Source organism: Rattus norvegicus, chromosome 6 (assembly GCF_036323735.1).
Source record: "Rattus norvegicus strain BN/NHsdMcwi chromosome 6, GRCr8, whole genome shotgun sequence".
Taxonomy (NCBI): Eukaryota; Metazoa; Chordata; class Mammalia; order Rodentia; family Muridae; genus Rattus; species Rattus norvegicus.
Genome location: NC_086024.1, coordinates 80,988,513 through 81,015,453, shown reverse-complemented (window position 1 = coordinate 81,015,453; position 26,941 = coordinate 80,988,513). Strand labels below are relative to the sequence as shown.

Below are 26,941 nucleotides of genomic sequence, written 5' to 3'. Positions count from 1 at the left end.
TCAACAAGATAGATAAACCCTTAGCCAGACTAACGAGAGGACACAGAGAGTGTGTCCAAATTAACAAAATCAGAAATGAAAAGGGAGACATAACTACAGATTCAGAGGAAATTCAAAAAATCATCAGATCTTACTATAAAAACCTATATTCAACAAAATTTGAAAATCTTCAGGAAATGGACAATTTCCTAGACAGATACCAGGTATCGAAGTTAAATCAGGAACAGATAAACCAGTTAAACAACCCCATAACTCCTAAGGAAATAGAAGCAGTCATTAAAGGTCTCCCAACCAAAAAGAGCCCAGGTCCAGACGGGTTTAGTGCAGAATTCTATCAAACCTTCATAGAAGACCTCATACCAATATTATCCAAACTATTCCACAAAATTGAAACAGATGGAGCCCTACCGAATTCCTTCTACGAAGCCACAATTATTCTTATACCTAAACCACACAAAGACACAACAAAGAAAGAGAACTTCAGACCAATTTCCCTTATGAATATCGACGCAAAAATACTCAATAAAATTCTGGCAAACCGAATTCAAGAGCACATCAAAACAATCATCCACCATGATCAAGTAGGCTTCATCCCAGGCATGCAGGGATGGTTTAATATACGGAAAACCATCAACGTGATCCATTATATAAACAAACTGAAAGAACAGAACCACATGATCATTTCATTAGATGCTGAGAAAGCATTTGACAAAATTCAACACCCCTTCATGATAAAAGTCCTGGAAAGAACAGGAATTCAAGGCCCATACCTAAACATAGTAAAAGCCATATACAGCAAACCAGTTGCTAACATTAAACTAAATGGAGAGAAACTTGAAGCAATCCCACTAAAATCAGGGACTAGACAAGGCTGCCCACTCTCTCCCTACTTATTCAATATAGTTCTTGAAGTTCTAGCCAGAGCAATCAGACAACAAAAGGAGATCAAAGGGATACAGATCGGAAAAGAAGAGGTCAAAATATCACTATTTGCAGATGACATGATAGTATATTTAAGTGATCCCAAAAGTTCCACCAGAGAACTACTAAAGCTAATAAACAACTTCAGCAAAGTGGCTGGGTATAAAATTAACTCAAATAAATCAGTTGCCTTCCTCTATACAAAAGAGAAACAAGCCGAGAAAGAAATTAGGGAAACGACACCCTTCATAATAGACCCAAATAATATAAAGTACCTCGGTGTGACTTTAACCAAGCAAGTAAAAGATCTGTACAATAAGAACTTCAAGACACTGAGGAAAGAAATTGAAGAAGACCTCAGAAGATGGAAAGATCTCCCATGCTCATGGATTGGCAGGATTAATATAGTAAAAATGGCCATTGTACCAAAAGCAATCTACAGATTCAATGCAATCCCCATCAAAATACCAATCCAATTCTTCAAAGAGTTAGACAGAACAATTTGCAAATTCATCTGGAATAACAAAAAACCCAGGATAGCTAAAGCTATCCTCAACAATAAGAGGACTTCAGGGGGAATCACTATCCCTGAACTCAAGCAGTATTACAGAGCAATAGTGATAAAAACTGCATGGTATTGGTACAGGGACAGACAGATAGACCAATGGAATAGAATTGAAGACCCAGAAATGAACCCACACACCTATGGTCACTTGATTTTTGACAAAGGAGCCAAAACCATCCAATGGAAAAAAGATAGCATTTTCAGCAAATGGTGCTGGTTCAACTGGAGGGCAACATGTAGAAGAATGCAGATCGATCCATGCTTATCACCCTGTACAAAGCTTAAGTCCAAGTGGATCAAGGACCTCCACATCAAACCAGACACACTCAAACTAATAGAAGAAAAACTAGGGAAGCATCTGGAACACATGGGCACTGGAAAAAATTTCCTGAACAAAACACCAATGGCTTATGCTCTAAGATCAAGAATCGACAAATGGGATCTCATAAAACTGCAAAGCTTCTGTAAGGCAAAGGACACTGTGGTTAGGACAAAACGGCAACCAACAGATTGGGAAAAGATCTTTACCAATCCTACAACAGATAGAGGCCTTATATCCAAAATATACAAAGAACTCAAGAAGTTAGACCGCTGGGAAACAAATAACCCTATTAAAAATGGGGTTCAGAGCTAAACAAAGAATTCACAGCTGAGGAATGCCGAATGGCTGAGAAACACCTAAAGAAATGTTCAACATCTTTAGTCATAAGGGAAATGCAAATCAAAACAACCCTGAGATTTCACCTCACACCAGTGAGAATGGCTAAGATCAAAAACTCAGGTGACAGCAGATGCTGGCGAGGATGTGGAGAAAGAGGAACACTCCTCCATTGTTGGTGGGATTGCAGACTGGTACAACCATTCTGGAAATCAGTCTGGAGGTTCCTCAGAAAATTGGACATTGAACTGCCTGAGGATCCAGCTATACCTCTCTTGGGCATATACCCAAAAGATGCCTCAACATATAAAAGAGACACGTGCTCCACTATGTTCATCGCAGCCTTATTTATAATAGCCAGAAACTGGAAAGAACCCAGATGCCCTTCAACAGAGGAATGGATACAGAAAATGTGGTACATCTACACAATGGAATATTACTCAGCTATCAAAAACAACGAGTTTATGAAATTCGTAGGCAAATGGTTGGAACTGGAAAATATCATCCTGAGTGAGCTAACCCAATCACAGAAAGACATACATGGTATGCACTCATTGATAAGTGGCTATTAGCCCAAATGCTTGAATTACCCTAGATCCCTAGAACAAACGAAACTCAAGACGGATGATCAAAATGTGAATGCTTCACTCCTTCTTTAAATGAGGAAAAAGAATACCCTTGGCAGGGAAGGGAGAGGCAAAGATTAAAACAGAGACTTAAGGAACACCCATTTAGAGCCTGCCCCATATGTGGACCATACATATACAGCCACCCAATTAGACAAGATGGATGAAGCAAAGAAGTGCAGACCGACAGGAGCCGGATGTAGATCGCTCCTGAGAGACACAGCCAGAATACAGCAAATACAGAGGCGAATGCCAGCAGCAAACCACTGAACTGAGAATAGGTCCCCCGTTGAAGGAATCAGAGAAAGAACTGGAAGAGCTTGAAGGTGCTCGAGACCCCAAAAGTACAACAATGCCAAGCAACCAGAGCTTCCAGGGACTAAGCCACTACCTAAAGACTATACATGGACTGACCCTGGACTCTGACCCCATAGGTAGCAATGAATATCCTAGTAAGAGCACCAGTGGAAGGGGAAGCCCTGGGTCCTGCTAAGACTGAACCCCCAGTGAACTAGTCTATGGGGGGAGGGCGGCAATGGGGGGAGGGTTGGGAGGGGAACACCCATAAGGAAGGGGAGGGGGGAGGGGGATGTTTGCCCGGAAACCGGGAAAGGGAATAACACTCGAAATGTATATAAGAAATACTCAAGTTAATAAAAAAAAAAAAAGAAAAAAAAAGAAAAAAAAACAGATTTGGGGGCAAAAGCATAAAATCCAATTCAAAGCTCCACAGTTTCTGTTCCCACCTCTCCGTTAACCACACAGAAGTTCAGCAAGTTATACAGTCTTGGGCTCTGGTTAATTTCAATGTGAGGGTTTTAATTTTCCTCAACTTTTTTTATAATAAAATGTTAAATAGATTTTTTTAATGGTGAAACAAAATGAACGAGAGCTCTGTGAGCATTGCAAAACCTCCCAGAAAGTGTTTAATCTGCTACTACTTTAGATAGGAGTCACCCGGGGAGCAGTCAGAATGGTATGATCTTGTGGTTTTACTAGGAGGACAAAGGTCCCTACTTCAAAATCAGCAAGTGTATCAAAGGGACACAGCAAATTTCTGACTGCTCCCTAAGGGATTTTTCAGCTCAGAGAAATCTATGGGAAACCTGAAGTTGAGTGGAAGGAAAAGCTTGCTGATAGACTGGGGCCGTGGAGACCAGGACATACCTCAGGTCTGGGTAGTTCTCCCACACTACAGCTGTCCCTGCTGTCACCCTCAAAGTTCTATATTCCAAACTCCTAAGATAACATCATCAGCCACACTAAGGAGCCAGCCTGCTTTAACAACAACAAAAAAAAAATTTCTACCCCTTTATCACCAGGAAAGTCCTTACATTTCAATTAGGCCTAAGTTTATTAGACTCTATATTCTGAGAGTGTCTAGGGAAAAAAATTATCCCCAGCCTTTCTGGAAACCTCCACAGACGCCTTGGTTCCGAGCAGCATCTATGTCTTCCACAGTAAGCATGCACGTGCCAGGCCTTCCTGCTCTTTCAATTTCTGGCCCTCCACATTGTGAAAATAGGCCGGCTACTATTAGCAACAATTGGGGTGAAAACATAATTATTTTTGTGTGTTGATCCTTGAAGATAGGCTCACAACACACAAAATGTTTACATTTACCATATTTATTACACAGTCCGACAAAGATCTTTAAACAGTTAAATATTAGCAGTCTACTTTGATTTTGGAATAGATGGCATTGGTTTAGAATGAAGATTGGCTCTGTGCATCAAGCCAGTTTAGAAAATACATTGATAACATTGTTAACATGAGGAGACATAAAATGGATTCAGTCTTGAAACAGGGAAGTTAAATAATCCATATATTTGTACTATGAAATGCCTACATACTTTAGCCTTGGAGCTTTACTCTTTAGCTAGCGTATTTCCCATGAAGAATAAACTGTAGCTCTTCTGGATCAAATCAGAAAATTAAGTCCCTAAACGATAACATAATCCCCCTCCCCCTTCGAGCCATAAGAACAAACTACTAGAACGGAACCTTTCTATTTTCTTCGGAGGCCTGGAGAGCTGTTCATACACTTGTGCCGCCCTGTGGAACTTAAACCCTTTCTTCAATACTTTCTTCCTTTTACTAGGAAATACAATGTAGCTAATGCCAGCCTGCCGTGATGCTTCAACCAGCGAAACCGACAGGCATTTTAAGCTTTCTGTCTCATGCAAGCTTTCCAGACTGTCTTTTATGGGGAGGTCCAGCAGCGCCCTTTGCTTGGCCACCTGGCGCTCCATCTCCTTCTGCCTCTGGTATGCCAGCTGCTGCAAGTTGCTGTCTATGTCATCCTTCATTATAAATTGTGGTGGGATCTCTCTTTTCCTCAGCTCAACTGTAGACTTTGATCTCTTAATAAGAAAACGGAGGTGGAAATTATATATAATCAGTCTAGTTGTTCTATGTTTAAAATTAATACAGTCACAGCAGCAATTAGTGTGGTTTGGCTTTATTGAGTCAATATTAAGTGATATACTCTTGGAGTTGTCACCAGTGTGTACAAATTGTATAAAGTAACATTTTTCATCATGGCATTCTCAGGCATGTATATAATGTATTTTGACCACATTCGTCCCTGTCCTTTTCTTATCCCTTCACCCTAATGTCCTTCCTTTTCCCAAGTAGTCTCCCTTCTACTTTTATGATTTTTAACAACCTAGATCTAGATAGAAAATACTATATTTGTCTTTCTTCATCTGATATCTTTCACATCATAGGATGGCCTCCAGGCCACATCCATTTCCCCTCAAAGGAATATTGTTCAGTTGTGAGCACGCCACATAGTCCTCATCCATTCCTTCATCTACCACTGATGGCCTCTGCCCTAGTAACTTGTCTGCTGTGAACAGAGCTCCGACGAACATGGATGTGCAGACGTGTTTACTGCATACCGATTTTGATTCATTGAGGAATGTACACCGGGGCAGTTAAGCTGGATCATACCTCCATTCTTAGACTTCCCACAGTGGCTACACTAATTTACATTACCACATGTAGTGCAAACAGATTCCCTTTGCCACACCCTCACCAGCATCTGCTGTGGTGTGCTTTCTTGGTAATTGCTGTCTTAACTAGGATGAGGTAAACTATCAAGGTAGTTTTGATTTGTACTCACTGATGGCTAAGAATGTTGACATTTCCCCATGTATTTATCAATCATTTGGGCTTCTAATCTTGAAAAGTGTTTAGTTCATTTGTCCTTTTAGTGATTAGAGTCGTCTTTCTTACTTCTTTTCTTTTTAGTTTTTGTTTGTTTGTTTGTTTGGTTGGTTGGTTTTTATTTGCTGGCTGGCTGGCTGGCTTAGTGCTTGGTTTGGTTTGCATTTTGTTTGTTTTTTTTATTTTATTTTACTATTTAGAACTCTTTCTGCACACTATATATTAATTCCTATCACATAAACATCTGACAAAGATTATTTTCACATTTTGTAGACTGGCTCTCTAATCCCTTTCTGAACAGAAGCCCTGTAATTTTATGCAATCCCAGTTTTCGGTTCTTATTATATTACGTCCTGAGTTACTGGGGTAACATTCTGAAAGTTGCTGCTCATGTCATTAGAGTGCTTTTCTTGAATAATTTCAAGGTTACGCGTCTTACACTAAGGTACCTATGCCGTCTGCACTGGGATTTGGATTTCGGGATCTATTTTTCCCTTTTAGGGGTGGGTGCCCAGTTTTCCCAGAACCACTTGCTCAAGAGGCTATTGGTTTTGTGTGTTTTGTGTCGTGCTTTTGGCAGCTGCTGAGGATCTAATGCCTGTAGCTGTATGAGAGCTCCGTCGGCGTCTGTTTCGTGCTGTTATGATGCTATTTCTATGGTCAGGACAGAGGTATCATTCTCAGGCAGGTCCTATGATAACTCTAAGGTGCACTTTGTGCTCAGACCTGGTCTGACTCCTCCTCAGTCTTGTGTTTGCACAGAACTATTTCTCACCTCTTTGAAGGATTTCATAATTTTGATACTCATTGTAATGAACTTATAGATAACTTCTGGTAAGACGGCCATATTCATAATATTAGCTCGGCCGACTTGAACATGGGAGGTGTTTCCACCTTCTGGTGTCTTCAAAGTGTTCTTTCCATGTTTTATAGTCTGTGTTGCAAAGATCTTTCCCTTCCCTTGTTAGATTTTGTGCTAGTTGGTTTTTATCAAAAATCCACAAGTAAGAATTTCACAAAAGCTACTTATGTATCTAAAGTGCACCCACGGAGATCGTGGTCCTGCATTATTCATTATAATTCTATCTCATGAGACTACAACTAACTCAGAGAGTAATAATGAGAAACAGCGCACCTCTTCAAACTTTGGTGGAAAAGCATAATTTTCATTGCTATAAATGCAAACAATTTTGAGATACAATAGTTTAAAAAGTTACAATACCTTTAATCGTGTATATGGTACACTGGAATATTTTTGGATATCCTCACATGATGCAGACTTTTTTATTATTAAATTCTGTAAAATAAACAAGGAAAATACATTAACCATAGTTACTGTTCAGAAAACTAAGGCAAAGTCAACTCATATGACAGGTGACTGATGATAATTCTTATAAATGAATGAAAAGTACATATACTAATTAAAATTTACTCTCTTGCTTATTCAGTCATTTCCTTAATAGAGAAGAGCAGGACTTAAGATCTATCACTTTATTTAGTCAAGTTTGTGGAAATGAAAACGGTTTTAAATTTAAGCCTAAGACAGCGAAAGGGACCAGCCTGTGGTGTGGAGATGCTCAGGGGCAAAGCCTCCTTGCTGGTATAAGTAGACCTGATTTGTGAGTATTCTAAGGGGGCGCTGACACATTAGGACACATTAGACAGAACCAAGAAAATGATGTGTCCCTGCGATCTGTAAATGGTTGGCCCAGAGAATGGCACTATTTTGAGGTGTGGCCTTGTTGGAATAAGTGTGTCACTATGGGTGTGGGTTTTAATACCCTAGTCCTAGCTGCTTGGAGCCAGTCTTCCACTAGCAGCCTTCAGATGAAAGTGTAGAACTCTCAGCTCTGCCTGCACCATGTCTGCCTGGATGCGCCTAGATGCTGCCACATTCCCCCCTTGATGATAATGGTCTGAACCTTTGAACCTGTGAGGCAGCCCCAAATGTATTTTGTCCTTTATAAAACTTGTCTCGGTCATGGTGTCTGTTCACAGCAGTAAACCCTAACTCAGACAATCCCTAAACAGTACATTTTTCTACTTTTACTGTTTCAGAATTTTATACATGCATATAACATGTTTTGATTTAATGCAACCCCCAGTTCCCTTCCTGCAATTCTTCCCCTATGTCTTCAACCACCTTTCCTTCCCATCTTCATGGGCTCTAGTGTTTGAAATCCACTGAGTCTGCTGAGGACAGACCACATCTGCATAGTTTGGAGCTGTCTACTGAAACACCAGTAGCCTCTGATGTCCTACATCCCTGAAGAAAACTGACTCTGACTCTCCCTCCCACAGCACTCAAAAATTGCCCATCACTCTTCAGCCAGGGGTAGAATCTTACAAGTCTGCTCCCGTTCCCCATTGGTATTTTGTCTGGATTAATGTTCTGCAAGTCTTGTGCATGCTGGGCAGCCCCTTTTAATCATAAGAGAGCTCAACCTTCCACTTCAGGAGAGGCAACCATGTAAGCACCACCACTTTCAATAACATCACCAAGATGGGCACTATTACATTTAGAGTAAGAAAGCACTGTCGCGGTCGAGTAGGGAGCGGGTATGTTTGAGGTTACTAGACAAATAAAAGGCAGTATCTATAACCCAAAGCAAGCGTCAATTGCTGTAAACAAAGTAGAATGTGGGTACAAAGAGAGCAGGGAGAGGTCAGTTCTGGATAGGCAAGAACCTGGACACAAGGCAGCGGCTGGGTGAGGGCAAAGGTATTCCCGTAGAGTGCCGAGATGCTAAGAATCTCCCAGGCCATGTCAACAGTCCCCAGCAAACATAGGGAAATGTGCCAGCAGTCAGTTCACAAGGATTGGAGTGGAAGCAGAGTGCGGTTGTACATGGATGTTAGACGGATGTAGTAGCACACAGGCGATACATACAGGTTGTGAGACTTAGGTAAGCACTTTGGATTCATTTATGTGGTAGGTGAAACTACTCTTTGCTCAGATGTCAGTGATGTAATCATATCTTTGTCCTCCAACTACAGTGGAATGGGGATAAAGCAGCAGCTAATAAAGACAAGACGGGATGCAGGAAGGTATGAGAGAGGCCAATGCCACAACCTAGAAAACAAAATGGCTTCCCGACCCAGAAAGAGTGTAATTGGGTGATTTGGTTAATTTTAAAGGACAACTATTGCCCTAGGTGCTGCAGAGAGAGCTGTGGTTTTGGGCAATGATACCCCAGGCCAGTGAGGAATGGAAATATTCAGCACACATCAGGACAAGTAACCAATAAATGGTGACAAAGAGAGAGCAAAACACTGACTGAGGATCATGACTATGGGCCAAACGTGCTTCCTGGAAATAGGCGGGATGAGGCAGAAATACAGTCAGCTAGACAGCCTGATAGAAAAGGGGTATGGCTTGGCTCAGAACATTGAATCTCAGTGCTATATGGTGTTCAGCAGCTCAAGGTGTCAAGGTGGAGCACCAAGCTGAAGACTTAATAAAAAGAAAACGGTCTTAGTTACCATGCTTAAATTTCAGGATTAATAAGTGTATTCATAATATAAACTGCATACCTCTCTCCAGTCCTGTTTATGGCTTATGGAGTAGCCGTGAATGCTCTGTCAGGGCATTGGAATCACAGGAGCACACTCGATCACTGCTTCCTCAGGTACTTTTATTCCTCCACAACTACAAGCAGCTTCCCCTTAGAGCCAAAATGGCCATGCGCATGCTTTACAGAAATGATTTCTATAATAACTAGAAATAATTTCTGAGCTAAAGGAAGATATAATAATCAACTTAAATTCAGAGTAAAAGTCGTAAGTACCTTAAAACTTCTTTTGGTGTAGGATTCTAAAATAATCTCACTCTGGGATTCCGATAATTTCTCAGTTAAGAGTCTGCTTGTCTGAACACTCTGTGGTTTAAAATAAAGATTAAATTACCTATTAAATAATTTCATGAAATATTTTCAATGTTTACAGCCACTGCTGTTTCGTTGAACACTGTCAGCAAAATAAATAGAAGACCTGCCATAAAAGCAATACTTCCAATAATGCATGAAAGTCCAATTAGAGATTTCATATTAATTCAAAATCCACAATACATCACAAGCCTTTAATCAAATGGGAACATGCGTGTGATTTCTGCAATGTGAAATCTTAGGAGTTATCAATGGCATTACATTCTCATAGATTCATACTATATGTCTTTCACATCAACACCAAAATTATTAGCAAGACACATAATCAGGATAAACTATTAATTGAATAACTTTATTTTCAAGTACAAGCAAGTATTCTAAATGTAAACTGGAGTGGAATTTTTCTTAAACAATTTAAGCTTTGGATTCCATCACCCAATAAAGTTGCAATATATGTGTGCTCTTATAAGATCAAAGGGCTATACAAATTATGTTCACTAAATGTGTTACTTCTCTTCTGTTATAGTCAGTGATTTTGGTATTCAAAACAACTAGGAGACATAAATTTGACAAACTGACAGTTTTGTGATTAGCTGAACCATGCTGTTCCTTATTTATCTAATGAAGTTGTAACTTTGTGGCTGAAAAATACTGAAATTTAAAAACCAGTTTTTACAAATATTAATGATATTGTTGTTGAAAATGGGGGGAAACTGAGGTTATTTAGAAATCAGAACCATTGGACTTTGATCATCCTTTTATACTATATACCTTAGGGTTTTCCAGTGTTATCATGAAACATCCTAACAAAGCTCAGCTTGGGGAGGAAAGGGTTGATGTCACTGTTCATCAGCAGGGCAGGGATTCAAGCAAGGCAGGAACCTGGAAGCAGGAGCTGAGGCAGAGGTCATGGAGGGATGCTGCTCACTGGCTTGCTCCCCATGCAGGACCACCAGCCCAGGGATGACACCACCCACAATAGACTGGGCCCTCCCCCCATCAATCACTAATTTAAAAAATGCTGTACAATACAAATGTGTCTACTTATAGCTGGATCTTCTGGGGACATTTTAACAACTGAAATTCCTTTCTCTCAGGTGACTTTAGTTTATGTCAAGGTGACATAAAGCTAGCCAGGTCAGTGTATTTTTACAAAAAAATAATTATCGGTCATAGTAGAAAGACACTCGGATACCACTGTTCTTCAAAGACTAACTCTCTGATATAGAAAAGAACTTTTATGACTGTTTTGCCTCATACTTACATAAGATATTCACAATATATTGGAATGCCAAGTACTATATATTTAATGGAACACTTTTAACAAAACGGAGGCAAAAATTCTCACACTGTATTTTATGTCCAAACAGTAGAACCGGTTAGCAGCCAGTGGCTGTTTATGGTGGAAAAGAAAACAAGAAACAAACGATAACAAAAACGCGGCTCATATATCGAAGCCGCAGAAACTGTCAAAATATTTTCCAAACTGAGGCACCTTGCAGAGCAATTATAGTATTATTTATGGGATGTCCCACTGAAGAAAAACTCCTGCTTTTCTCCAGTGATATTGCTGAAATTGGAGTTGGGAAAAACTGCTGCTGTTGCTTGAATATGGGGTGTTCCCCACCTCCAGCCTCCTAGGCTCGACACTCGTCTCCAGCTGCTGGGACTACTGGGCGCACTATAAGTTACTGTCTGACAGGGTCAAGTGGCCAGCGTTGAGAAGGGATGGGAGGTGCTGCTCTTGAAGGGTATGCCTGCCCACTTCCTTCTTCCCACTCTGCTTCCTGGCTACTAGGAAGTGAAGAACCTTTCCTACCACACCCGCCCAGGGTGTGATGCTTAAATGTGTGTTGCCAAGCAACCATGAACCGAGCAAAAACAAAAAATAAAATAAAATAAAAATAACACAAGGATAAAATGAAAATATGCCTAGACATACAAACCAACAAATTTTACATATTATAGTAGAATTTAAATATTAACAAGGTCAAATTGAGTCTTTTAAAATTAACAGAAGATAAAATTCATAAATTGAAAGTTTTTAATAAATATAGAATTTTCATACTATATGAAATAAAATTTGTTAGTAACACAAGAAAAGCATGAACCAAACACATGTACACTGAAAACCTCTAATTAATTAGTCTTGATTAGGTCAAATGAAAGAAATAGAAACTGAACCACATGGAAAAGAAGTCATATCACAATATAATAACTGAGTCTATTGCCAACTAGCATCTTCAGTTAATCTGCAGTATGATACCTCATCAAATCCTCAAAACTTACTTTACATATAACAACAATGAATTTCAGGAGCATAAAAGGATCCAACTCCAAGACTCTGATTCCACAACCTATGTTCTGCTTAGGCTGGCTCAGTGTTAACAAGGAAACTATAAACAATGCCACTGGCTTAGTCAACAAATGCTGGAATATTCAAAAAACCACAATACAAATAGCTATCAATTTCAAAAACCATGTAGTCTAAAGAATATACTATTATGTTATGTCATCAAGTTATATTAGGATATATATACATATATATAATAGTATATTAAGAATATACTATTATGTTATATATGTTATTAAGGATTAAGAATAAACATTAAAGAAAATAGTATCAATAATTTTTTAAGCTTTTAAAAACCCCTTCCCACCCAAATGGTATATGCAGGAGAAAATGAAAACTATCCCCCCCATCAAGAAAAGAACTATTTCAAAATTAAATGAAGACACTAAGTAAGAATTGATGCAATAAACTCAAAGATTTATACAAAAGTCATAAGTCATATTTATATTAGTTTAAAACAAAAAGAACATAATTAAATTTCACTAGAAGATAATAAAATGATTAAACTGAATAGAAGCATTCTGTAATAAGTGGTGCAGTAAAAAAAAATCAAAATAGAAAAGCAAATTGTCGGAAGTCCCACACCCGCGGATCCCGGCCCGCAGCAGCTCTCTGCTCCCAGACCCGGTGAGAGAGAGACCCAACCGCCTGGTCAGGTGGGCACTCCTGAGGCTGCAGAGCAGAAGAGACCACCAACACTGCTCACCCCTGCCCACATCCCTGGCCCAAGAGGAAACTGTATAAGGCCTCTGGGCTCCCGTGGCAGAGGGCCCAGGAGCGGCAGGACCCCTGCCACAGACACCGCCGGACCCTGAAGGAAACAGACCAGATAAACAGTTCTCTGCACCCAAATCCCGTGGGAGGGAGAGCTAAACCTTCAGAGAGGCAGACAGGCCTGGGAAACCAGAAGAGACTGCTCCCTGCACACACATCTCGGACGCCAGAGGAAAAAGCCAAAGACCATCTGGAACCCTGGTGCACTGAAGCTAACGGAAGGGGCAGCACAGGTCTTCCTGGTTGCTGCCGCTGGAGAGAGCCCCTGGACAGCACCCCACGAGCAAACCTGAGCCTCGGGACCACAGGTAAGACCAAATTTTCTGCTGCAAGAAAGCTGCCTGGTGAACTCAAGACACAGGCCCACAGGAACAGCTGAAGACCTGTAGAGAGGAAAAACTACACGCCCGAAAGCAGAACACTCTGTCCCCATAACTGACTGAAAGAGAGGAAAACAGGTCTACAGCACTCCTGACACACAGGCTTATAGGACAGTCTAGCCACTGTCAGAAATAGCAGAACAAAGTAACACTAGAGATAATCTGATGGCGAGAGGCAAGCGCAGGAACCCAAGCAACAGAAACCAAGACTACATGCCATCATCGGAGCCCAATTCTCCCACCAAAACAAACATGGAATATCCAAACACACCAGAAAAGCAAGATCTAGTTTCAAAATCATATTTGATCATGATGCTGGAGGACTTCAGGAAAGACCTGAACACACTTAGGGAAGCACAGGAAAACATTAATAAACAAGTAAAAGCCTACAGAGAGGAATCGCAAAAATCCCTGAAAGAATTCCAGGAAAACACAATCAAACAGTTGAAGGAATTAAAAATGGAAATAGAAGCAATCAAGAAAGAACACATGGAAACAACCCTGGATATAGAAAACCAAAAGAAGAGACAAGGAGCTGTAGATACAAGCTTCACCAACAGAATACAAGAGATGGAAGAGAGAATCTCAGGAGCAGAAGATTCCATAGAAATCATTGACTCAACTGTCAAAGATAATGTAAAGCGGAAAAAGCTACTGGTCCAAAACATACAGGAAATCCAGGACTCAATGAGAAGATCAAACCTAAGGATAATAGGTATAGAAGAGAGTGAAGACTCCCAGCTCAAAAGACCAGTAAATATCTTCAACAAAATCATAGAAGAAAACTTCCCTAACCTAAAAAAAGAGATACCCATAGACATACAGGAAGCCTACAGAACTCCAAATAGATTGGACCAGAAAAGAAACACCTCCCGTCACATAATTGTCAAAACACCAAACGCACAAAATAAAGAAAGAATATTAAAAGCAGTAAGGGAAAAAGGTCAAGTAACATATAAAGGGAGACCTATCAGAATCACACCAGACTTCTCGCCAGAAACTATGAAGGCCAGAAGATCCTGGACTGATGTTATACAGACCCTAAGAGAACACAAATGCCAGCCCAGATTACTGTATCCAGCAAAACTCTCAATTAACATTGATGGAGAAACCAAGATATTCCATGACAAAACCAAATTTACACAATATCTTTCTACAAATCCAGCACTACAAAGGATAATAAATGGTAAAGCCCAACATAAGGAGGCAAGCTATACCCTAGAAGAAGCAAGAAACTAATCGTCTTGGCAACAAAACAAAGAGAATGAAAGCACACAAACATAACCTCACATCAAATATGAATATAACGGGAAGCAATGATCACTATTCCTTAATATCTCTCAATATCAATGGCCTCAACTCCCCAATAAAAAGACATAGATTAACAAACTGGATACGCAACGAGGACCCTGCATTCTGCTGCCTACAGGAAACACACCTCAGAGACAAAGACAGACACTACCTCAGAGTGAAAGGCTGGAAAACAACTTTCCAAGCAAATGGTCAGAAGAAGCAAGCTGGAGTAGCCATTCTAATATCAAATAAAATCAATTTCCAACTAAAAGTCATCAAAAAAGATAAGGAAGGACACTTCATATTCATCAAAGGAAAAATCAACCAAGATGAACTCTCAATCCTAAATATCTATGCCCCAAATACAAGGGCACCTACATATGTAAAAGAAACCTTACTAAAGCTCAAAACACACATTGCACCTCACACAATAATAGTGGGAGATTTCAACACCCCACTCTCATCAATGGACAGATCATGGAAACAGAAATTAAACAGTGATGTAGACAGACTAAGAGAAGTCATGAGCCAAATGGACTTAACGGATATTTATAGAACATTCTATCCTAAAGCAAAAGGATATACCTTCTTCTCAGCTCCTCATGGTACTTTCTCCAAAATTGACCATATAATTGGTCAAAAAAAGGGCCTCAACAGGTACAGAAAGATAGAAATAATCCCATGCGTGCTATCGGACCACCACGGCCTAAAACTGGTCTTCAATAACAATAAGGGAAGAATGCCCACATATACGTGGAAATTGAACAATGCTCTACTCAATGATAACCTGGTCAAGGAAGAAATAAAGAAAGAAATTAAAAACTTTTTAGAATTTAATGAAAATGAAGATACAACATACTCAAACTTATGGGACACAATGAAAGCTGTGCTAAGAGGAAAACTCATAGCGCTGAGTGCCTGCAGAAAGAAACAGGAAAGAGCATATGTCAGCAGCTTGACAGCACACCTAAAAGCTCTAGAACAAAAAGAAGCAAATACACCCAGGAGGAGTAGAAGGCAGGAAATAATCAAACTCAGAGCTGAAATCAACCAAGTAGAAACAAAAAGGACCATAGAAAGAATCAACAGAACCAAAAGTTGGTTCTTTGAGAAAATCAACAAGATAGATAAACCCTTAGCCAGACTAACGAGAGGACACAGAGAGTGTGTCCAAATTAACAAAATCAGAAATGAAAAGGGAGACATAACTAAAGATTCGGAGGAAATTCAAAAAATCATCAGATCTTACTATAAAAACCTATATTCAACAAAATTTGAAAATCTTCAGGAAATGGACAATTTCCTAGACAGATACCAGGTATCGAAGTTAAATCAGGAACAGATAAACCAGTTAAACAACCCCATAACTCCTAAGGAAATAGAAGCAGTCATTAAAGGTCTCCCAACCAAAAAGAGCCCAGGTCCAGACGGGTTTAGTGCAGAATTCTATCAAACCTTCATAGAAGACCTCATACCAATATTATCCAAACTATTTCACAAAATTGAAACAGATGGAGCACTACCGAATTCCTTCTATGAAGCCACAATTACTCTTATACCTAAACCACACAAAGACACAACAAAGAAAGAGAACTTCAGACCAATTTCCCTTATGAATATCGACGCAAAAATACTCAATAAAATTCTGGCAAACCGAATTCAAGAGCACATCAAAACAATCATCCACCATGATCAAGTAGGCTTCATCCCAGGCATGCAGGGATGGTTTAATATACGGAAAACCATCAACGTGATCCATTATATAAACAAACTGAAAGAACAGAACCACATGATCATTTCATTAGATGCTGAGAAAGCATTTGACAAAATTCAACACCCCTTCATGATAAAAGTCCTGGAAAGAATAGGAATTCAAGGCCCATACCTAAACATAGTAAAAGCCATATACAGCAAACCAGTTGCTAACATTAAACTAAATGGAGAGAAACTTGAAGCAATCCCACTAAAATCAGGGACTAGACAAGGCTGCCCACTCTCTCCCTACTTATTCAATATAGTTCTTGAAGTTCTAGCCAGAGCAATCAGACAACAAAAGGAGATCAAAGGGATACAGATCGGAAAAGAAGAGGTCAAAATATCACTATTTGCAGATGACATGATAGTATATTTAAGTGATCCCAAAAGTTCCACCAGAGAACTACTAAAGCTGATAAACAACTTAAGCAAAGTGGCTGGGTATAAAATTAACTCTAATAAATCAGTTGCCTTCCTCTATACAAAAGAGAAACAAGCCGAGAAAGAAATTAGGGAAACGACACCCTTCATAATAGACCCAAATAATATAAAGTACCTCGGTGTGACTTTAACCAAGCAAGTAAAAGATCTGTACAATAAGAACTTCAAGACACTGAGGAAAGAAATTGAAGAAGACCTCAGAAGATGGAAAGATCTCCCATGCTCATGGATTGGCAGGATTAATATGGTAAAAATGGCCATTTTACCAAAAGCAATCTACAGATTCAATGCAATCCCCATCAAAATACCAATCCAATTCTTCAAAGAGTTAGACAGAACAATTTGCAAATTCATCTGGAATAACAAAAAACCCAGGATAGCTAAAGCTATCCTCAACAATAAAAGGACTTCAGGGGGAATCACTATCCCTGAACTCAAGCAGTATTACAGAGCAATAGTGATAAAAACTGCATGGTATTGGTACAGAGACAGACAGATAGACCAATGGAATAGAATTGAAGACCCAGAAATGAACCCACACACCTATGGTCACTTGATTTTTGACAAAGGAGCCAAAACCATCCAATGGAAAAAAGATAGTATTTTCAGCAAATGGTGCTGGTTCAACTGGAGGGCAACATGTAGAAGAATGCAGATCGATCCATCCTTATCACCCTGTACAAAGCTTAAGTCCAAGTGGATCAAGGACCTCCACATCAAACCAGACACACTCAAACTAATAGAAGAAAAACTAGGGAAGCATCTGGAACACATGGGCACTGGAAAAAATTTCCTGAACAAAACACCAATGGCTTATGCTCTAAAATCAAGAATCGACAAATGGGGCTGCCGCTGCAGAGAGCCCCTGGGCAGCACCCCACGAGCGAACCTGAGCCTCGGGACCACAGGTAGGACCAAATTTTCTGCTGCAAGAAAGCTGCCTGGTGAGCTTGGGACACACGGAAGCAGAATTTCTCTAGGACCCCGCACGGTCTGTGTTTACCGGAAGTCCCACACCCGCGGATCCCGGCCCGCAGCAGCTCTCTGCTCCCAGACCCGGTGAGAGAGAGACCCAACCGCCTGGTCTGGTGGGCACTCCTGAGGCTGCAGAGCAGAAGAGACCACCAACACTGCTCACCCCTGCCCACATCCCTGGCCCAAGAGGAAACTGTATAAGGCCTCTGGGCTCCCGTGGGGGAGGGCCCAGGAGCAGCAGGACTTCTGCGCCTGAGACACCGCCGGATCCTGAAAGAAACAGACCGGATAAACAGTTCTCTGCACCCAAATCCCGTGGGAGGGAGAGCTAAACCTTCAGAGAGGCAGACAAGCCTGGGAAACCAGAAGAGACTGCTCCCTGCACACACATCTCGGACGCCAGAGGAAAAAGCCAAAGACCATCTGGAACCCTGGTGCACTGAAGCTCCCGGAAGGGGCGGCACAGGTCTTCCTGGTTGCTGCCGCTGCAGAGAGCCCCTGGGCAGCACCCCACGAGCGAACCTGAGCCTCGGGACCACAGGTAAGACCAAATTTTCTGCTGCAAGAAAGCTGCCTGGTGAACTCAAGACACAGGCCCACAGGAACAGCTGAAGACCTGTAGAGAGGAAAAACTACACGCCCGAAAGCAGAACACACTGTCCCCATAACTGACTGAAAGAGAGGAAAACAGGTCTACAGCACTCCTGACACACAGGCTTATAGGTCAGTCTACCCACTGTCAGAAATAGCAGAACAAAGTAACACTAGAGATAATCTGATGGCGAGAGGCAAGCGCAGGAACCCAAGCAACAGAAACCAAGACTGCATGCCATCATCGGAGCCCAATTCTCCCACCAAAACAAACATGGAATATCCAAACACACCAGAAAAGCAAGATCTAGTTTCAAAATCATATTTGATCATGATGCTGGAGGACTTCAAGAAAGACATGAACACACTTAGGGAAACACAGGAAATCATTAATAAACAAGTAGAAGCCTACAAAGAGGAATGGCAAAAATCCCTGAAAGAATTCCAGGAAAACACAATCAAACAGATGAAGGAATTAAAAATGGAAATAGAAGCAATCAAGAAAGAACACATGGAAACAACCCTGGATATAGAAAACCAAAAGAAGAGACAAGGAGCTGTAGATACAAGCTTCACCAACAGAATACAAGAGATGGAAGAGAGAATCTCAGGAGCAGAAGATTCCATAGAAATCATTGACTCAACTGTCAAAGATAATGTAAAACGGAAAAAGCTACTGGTCCAAAACATACAGGAAATCCAGGACTCAATGAGAAGATCAAACCTAAGGATAATAGGTATAGAAGAGAGTGAAGACTCCCAGCTCAAAGGACCAGTAAATATCTTCAACAAAATCATAGAAGAAAACTTCCCTAACCTAAAAAAAGAGATACCCATAGGCATACAAGAAGCCTACAGAACTCCAAATAGATTGGACCAGAAAAGAAACACCTCCCGTCACATAATTGTCAAAACACCAAACGCACAAAATAAAGAAAGAATATTAAAAGCAGTAAGGGAAAAAGGTCAAGTAACATATAAAGGGAGACCTATCAGAATCACACCAGACTTCTCGCCAGAAACTATGAAGGCCAGAAGATCCTGGACTGATGTCATACAGACCCTAAGAGAACACAAATGCCAGCCCAGGTTACTGTATCCAGCAAAACTCTCAATTAACATTGATGGAGAAACCAAGATATTCCATGACAAAACCAAATTTACACAATATCTTTCTACAAATCCAGCACTACAAAGGATAATAAATGGTAAAGCCCAACACAAGGAGGCAAGCTATACCCTAGAAGAAGCAAGAAACTAATCGTCTTGGCAACAAAACAAAGAGAATGAAAGCACACAAACATAACCTTACATCCAAATATGAATATAACGGGAAGCAATAATCACTATTCCTTAATATCTCTCAATATCAATGGCCTCAACTCCCCAATAAAAAGACATAGATTAACAAACTGGATACGCAACGAGGACCCTGCATTCTGCTGCCTACAGGAAACACACCTCAGAGACAAAGACAGACACTACCTCAGAGTGAAAGGCTGGAAAACAAATTTCCAAGCAAATGGTCAGAAGAAGCAAGCTGGAGTAGCCATTCTAATATCAAATAAAATCAATTTCCAACTAAAAGTCATCAAAAAAGATAAGGAAGGACACTTCATATTCATCAAAGGAAAAATCCACCAAGATGAACTCTCAATCCTAAATATCTATGCCCCAAATACAAGGGCACCTACATACGTAAAAGAAACCTTACTAAAGCTCAAAACACACATTGCACCTCACACAATAATAGTGGGAGATTTTAACACCCCACTCTCATCAATGGACAGATCATGGAAACAGAAATTAAACAGTGATGTCGACAGACTAAGAGAAGTCATGAGCCAAATGGACTTAACGGATATTTATAGAACATTCTATCCTAAAGCAAAAGGATATACCTTCTTCTCAGCTCCTCATGGTACTTTCTCCAAAATTGACCATATAATTGGTCAAAAAACGGGCCTCAACAGGTACAGAAAGATAGAAATAATCCCATGCGTGCTATCAGACCACCACGGCCTAAAACTGGTCTTCAATAACAATAAGGGAAGAATGCCCACATATACGTGGAAATTGAACAATGCTCTACTCAATGATAACCTGGTCAAGGAAGAAATAAAGAAAGAAATTAAAAACTTTTTAGAATTTAATGAAAATGAGGATACAACATACTCAAACTTATGGGACACAATGAAAGCTGTGCTAAGAGGAAAACTCATAGCGCTGAGTGCCTGCAGAAAGAAACAGGAAAGAGCATATGTCAGCAGCTTGACAGCACACCTAAAAGCTCTAGAACAAAAAGAAACAAATACACCCAGGAGGAGTAGAAGGCAGGAAATAATCAAACTCAGAGCTGAAATCAACCAAGTAGAAACAAAAAGGGCCATAGAAAGAATCAACAGGACCAAAAGTTGGTTCTTTGAGAAAATCAACAAGATAGATAAACCCTTAGCCAGACTAACGAGAGGACACAGAGAGTGCGTCCAAATTAACAAAATCAGAAATGAAAAGGGAGACATAACTACAGATTCAGAGGAAATTCAAAAAATCATCAGATCTTACTATAAAAACCTATATTCAACAAAATTTGAAAATCTTCAGGAAATGGACAATTTCCTAGACAGATACCAGGTATCAAAGTTAAATCAGGAACAGATAAACCAGTTAAACAACCCCATAACTCCTAAGGAAATAGAAGCAGTCATTAAAGGTCTCCCAACCAAAAAGAGCCCAGGTCCAGATGGGTTTAGTGCAGAATTCTATCAAACCTTCATAGAAGACCTCATACCAATATTATCCAAATTATTCCACAAAATTGAAACAGATGGAGCCCTACCAAATTCCTTCTACGAAGCTACAATTACTCTTATACCTAAACCACACAAAGACACAACAAAGAAAGAGAACTTCAGACCAATTTCCCTTATGAATATCGACGCAAAAATACTCAATAAAATTCTGGCAAACCAAATTCAAGAGCACATCAAAACAATCATCCACCATGATCAAGTAGGCTTCATCCCAGGCATGCAGGGATGGTTTAATATACGGAAAACCATCAACGTGATCCATTATATAAACAAACTGAAAGAACAGAACCACATGATCATTTCATTAGATGCTGAGAAAGCATTTGACAAAATTCAACACCCCTTCATGATAAAAGTCCTGGAAAGAATAGGAATTCAAGGCCCATACCTAAACATAGTAAAAGCCATATACAGCAAACCAGTTGCTAACATTAAACTAAATGGAGAGAAACTTGAAGCAATCCCACTAAAATCAGGGACTAGACAAGGCTGCCCACTCTCTCCCTACTTATTCAATATAGTTCTTGAAGTTCTAGCCAGAGCAATCAGACAACAAAAGGAGATCAAAGGGATACAGATCGGAAAAGAAGAGGTCAAAATATCACTATTTGCAGATGATATGATAGTATATTTAAGTGATCCCAAAAGTTCCACCAGAGAACTACTAAAGCTGATAAACAACTTCAGCAAAGTGGCTGGGTATAAAATTAACTCAAATAAATCAGTTGCCTTCCTCTATACAAAAGAGAAACAAGCCGAGAAAGAAATTAGGGAAACGACACCCTTCATAATGACCCAAATAATATAAAGTACCTCGGTGTGACTTTAACCAAGCAAGTAAAAGATCTGTACAATAAGAACTTCAAGACACTGAAGAAAGAAATTGAAGAAGACCTCAGAAGATGGAAAGATCTCCCATGCTCATGGATTGGCAGGATTAATATAGTAAAAATGGCCATTTTACCAAAAGCGATCTACAGATTCAATGCAATCCCCATCAAAATACCAATCCAATTCTTCAAAGAGTTAGACAGAACAATTTGCAAATTCATCTGGAATAACAAAAAACCCAGGATAGCTAAAACTATCCTCAACAATAAAAGGACTTCAGGGAATCACTATCCCTGAACTCAAGCAGTATTACAGAGCAATAGTGATAAAAACTGCATGGTATTGGTACAGGGACAGACAGATAGACCAATGGAATAGAATTGAAGACCCAGAAATGAACCCACACACCTATGGTCACTTGATTTTTGACAAAGGAGCCAAAACCATCCATTGGAAAAAAGATAGCATTTTCAGCAAATGGTGCTGGTTCAACTGGAGGGCAACATGTAGAAGAATGCAGATCGATCCATGCTTATCACCCTGTACAAAGCTTAAGTCCAAGTGGATCAAGGACCTCCACATCAAACCAGACACACTCAAACTAATAGAAGAAAAACTAGGGAAGCATCTGGAACACATGGGCACTGGAAAAAATTTCCTGAACAAAACACCAATGGCTTATGCTCTAAGATCAAGAATTGACAAATGGGATCTCATAAAACTGCAAAGCTTCTGTAAGGCAAAGGACACTGTGGTTAGGACAAAACGGCAACCAACAGATTGGGAAAAGATCTTTACCAACCCTACAGCAGATAGAGGCCTTATATCCAAAATATACAAAGAACTCAAGAAGTTAGACCGCAGGGAAACAAATAACCCTATTAAAAAATGGGGTTCAGAGCTAAACAAAGAATTCACAGCTGAGGAATGCCGAATGGCTGAGAAACACCTAAAGAAATGTTCAACATCTTTAGTCATAAGAGAAATGCAAATCAAAACAACCCTGAGATTTCACCTCACACCAGTGCGATTGGCTAAGATCAAAAACTCAGGTGACAGCAGATGCTGGCGAGGATGTGGAGAAAGAGGAACACTCCTCCATTGTTGGTGGGATTGCAGACTGGTAAAACCATTCTGGAAATCAGTCTGGAGGTTCCTCAGAAAATTGGACATTGAACTGCCTGAGGATCCAGCTATACCTCTCTTGGGCATATACCCAAAAGATGCCTCAACATATAAAAGAGACACGTGCTCCACTATGTTCATTGCAGCCTTATTTATAATAGCCAGAAAATGGAAAGAACCCAGATGCCCTTCAACAGAGGAATGGATACAGAAAATGTGGTACATCTACACAATGGAATATTACTCAGCTATCAAAAACAACGAGTTTATGAAATTCGTAGGCAAATGGTTGGAACTGGAAAATATCATCCTGAGTGAACTAACCCAATCACAGAAAGACATACATGGTATGCACTCATTGATAAGTGGCTATTAGCCCAAATGCTTGAATTACCCTAGATCGCTAGAACAAACGAAACTCAAGACGGATGATCAAAATGTGAATGCTTCACTCCTTCTTTAAATGAGGAAAAAGAATACCCTTGGCAGGGAAGGGAGAGGCAAAGATTAAAACAGAGACTGAAGGAACACCCATTCAGAGCCTGTCCCACATTTGGCCCATACATATACAGCCACCCAATTGGACTAGATGGATGAAGCAAAGAAGTGCAGACCGACAGGAGCCGGATGTAGATCGCTCCTGAGAGACACAGCCAGAATACAGCAAATACAGAGGCGAATGCCAGCAGCAAACCACTGAACTGAGAATAGGTCCCCTATTGAAGGAATCAGAGAAAGAACTGGAAGAGCTTGAAGGGGCTCGAGACCCCAAAAGTACAACAATGCCAAGCAACCAGAGCCTCCAGGGACTAAGCCACTACCTAAAGACTATACATGGACTGACCCTGGACTCTGACCCCATAGGTAGCAATGAATATACTAGTAAGAGCACCAGTGGAAGGGGAAGCCCTGGGTCCTGCTAAGACTGAACCCCCAGTGAACTAGTCTATGGGGGGAGGGCGGCAATGGTGGGAGGGTTGGGAGGGGAACACCCATAAGGAAGGGGAGGGGGGAGGGGGATGTTTGCCCGGAAACCGGGAAAGGGAATAACACTCGAAATGTATATAAGAAATACTCAAGTTAATAAAAAAAAAAAACAAAACAAAAAAAAAAAAAAAAGAATCGACAAATGGGATCTCATAAAACTGCAAAGCTTCTGTAAGGCAAAGGACACTGTGGTTAGGACAAAACGGCAACCAACAGATTGGGTAAAGATCTTTACCAATCCTACAACAGATAGAGGCCTTATTTCCAAAATATACAAAGAACTCAAGAAGTTAGACCGCAGGGAAACAAATAACCCTATTAAAAAATGGGGTTCAGAGCTAAACAAAGAATTCACAGCTGAGGAATGCCGAATGGCTGAGAAACACCTAAAGAAATGTTCAACATCTTTAGTCATAAGGGAAATGCAAATCAAAACAACCCTGAGATTTCACCTCACACCAGTGCGATTGGCTAAGATCAAAAACTCAGGTGACAGCAGATGCTGGCGAGGATGTGGAGAAAGAGGAACACTCCTCCATTGTTGGTGGGATTGCAGACTGGTAAAACCATTCTGGAAATCAGTCTGGAGGTTCCTCAGAAAATTGGACATTGAACTGCCTGATGATCCAGCTATACCTCTCTTGGGCATATACCCAAAAGATGCCTCAACATATAAAAGAGACACGTGCTCCACTATGTTCATCGCAGCCTTATTTATAATAGCCAGAAAATGGAAAGAACCCAGATGCCCTTCAACAGAGGAATGGATACAGAAAATGTGGTACATCTACACAATGGAATATTACTCAGCTATCAAAAACAACGAGTTTATGAAATTCGTAGGCAAATGGTTGGAACTGGAAAATATCATCCTGAGTGAGCTAACCCAATCACAGAAAGACATACATGGTATGCACTCATTGATAAGTGGCTATTAGCCCAAATGCTTGAATTACCCTAGATCCCTAGAACAAACGAAACTCAAGACGGATGATCAAAATGTGAATGCTTCACTCCTTCTTTAAATGAGGAAAAAGAATACCCTTGGCAGGGAAGGGAGAGGCAAAGATTAAAACAGAGACTGAAGGAACACCCATTCAGAGCCTGCCCCACATGTGGCCCATACATATACAGCCACCCAATTAGACAAGATGGATGAAGCAAAGAAGTGCAGACCGACAGGAGCCGGATGTAGATCGCTCCTGAGAGACACAGCCAGAATACAGCAAATATAGAGGCGAATGCCAGCAGCAAACCACTGAACTGAGAATAGGTCCCCTATTGAAGGAATCAGAGAAAGAACTGGAAGAGCTTGAAGGGGCTCGAGACCCCAAAAGTACAACAATGCCAAGCAACCAGAGCTTCCAGGGACTAAGCCACTACCTAAAGACTATACATGGACTGACCCTGGACTCTGACCCCATAGGTAGCAATGAATATCCTAGTAAGAGCACCAGTGGAAGGGGAAGCCCTGGGTCCTGCTAAGACTGAACCCACAGTGAACTAGTCTATGGGGGGAGGGCGGCAATGGGGGGAGGGTAGGAGGGGAACACCCATAAGGAAGGGGAGGGGGGAGGGGGATGTTTGCCCGGAAACCGGGAAAGGGAATAACACTCGAAATGTATATAAGAAATACTCAAGTTAATAAAAAAAAAATAAATATATTTAAACACACACACACACACCACACATACACATACAAACACAAACATACCACACACACATAAATATATATTATATATACATATATATAAAATGAAGTTATGGACTTCATGGTCAGCATGGCAAAACACTATGGGTACAGTAGTGGCACTGATACCTTAACAATGACCAAAATCTGTGTAATTGGATTCAAGGCCCACTCATCAGGCAGGACATCTTGCATGGTATTGGAAACATAGCCAACTGCCTGAGGAGAGTGAGGTTATGGTTCTTAAAAAAGACTACTACTGCCTCTTTATTAAATCATGTTAGTTTCTTACTGCATTTTAAATACTTACTCATATACCCACAAATAAGTATACATCTCATTAAGGAAGCATATTTTTGCAGCAAAGAGTGAACAGCACAGAAAACCACGTGATCAAAATGCATAGAATGAATGATTATGTGCTACTAAGTCCAATGGCTACATATACAACACAACTCTTGTACCTAAGACTCAGGGAGGGTTGCAGGAGGGAAAAGAGAAAGATTGCAAAAGCCAAGGGACTAGGAAATCTGCTGTGAAATTGTGTGTCCCAAAAATGACAGAGAGAGTTTACACTTATTATTGTATTTCAATAATACAGTTATCTAAGCAATTCCTGAACAAGAACAACACTGGTATCAAGGTCCTCCACATAAAACCAGATACCTTGAAAAAAAAAAAAAAAAAAAAAAAGCAAATTGTCATAGTGTCACAATGATGTGATAGTTAATCCAAAATATTTTTAATCAAAGCAGATATCCTAAACTCCTTTCTTTTCCTGCTGGCAGGCCACGATAAATAGTTTGGACACTGAATATCATAAATCTTATTAAAAATGTACTCGCAGTGGTTGTTCTTTGCTGGTGCAAGTATAGCAGCTTGATAAAGGGTGAAGTTTACAATTGAAAACAGAGAAAAGAAACAAGGAAGTAAATGCTTTCTAAAAATCCTATTGTAGATGTAAAAATTGTGAGAAATGGAAAGGAAACAGAGCTTAAAACTGACAGAAAACATGTGTCTCATAAAACATATGGCTTTCTGTAATGAGTTAACAGCTGGCTCAAAAATTACTAGGTATAAATAACTCAAAAATCAGTAAAGAAGACAT

General features: G+C 40.3%; 1 protein-coding gene across 19 annotated transcripts in view; it reads right to left on the bottom strand.

Moving 5' to 3' along the window:
• The window catches only part of Ttc6 (tetratricopeptide repeat domain 6), a 231,116-nt gene that overhangs the window by 87,717 nt on the left and 116,458 nt on the right, over positions 1 to 26,941 (bottom strand). For all 19 annotated transcript variants that reach the window (XR_005505974.2, XR_005505975.2, XR_005505976.2 and 16 more), the window contains 3 exons: positions 9,730 to 9,819; positions 7,164 to 7,238; positions 4,775 to 5,133 (listed from right to left, as the gene is read on the bottom strand). Coding sequence is in view for 16 of the 19 variants with exons in the window: in XM_063262645.1 (XP_063118715.1) it covers positions 4,775 to 5,133; positions 7,164 to 7,238; positions 9,730 to 9,819 (524 nt within the window). In the remaining 3 variants the exon portion in view is untranslated. The remainder of the gene's footprint in view (positions 1 to 4,774; positions 5,134 to 7,163; positions 7,239 to 9,729; positions 9,820 to 26,941) is intronic.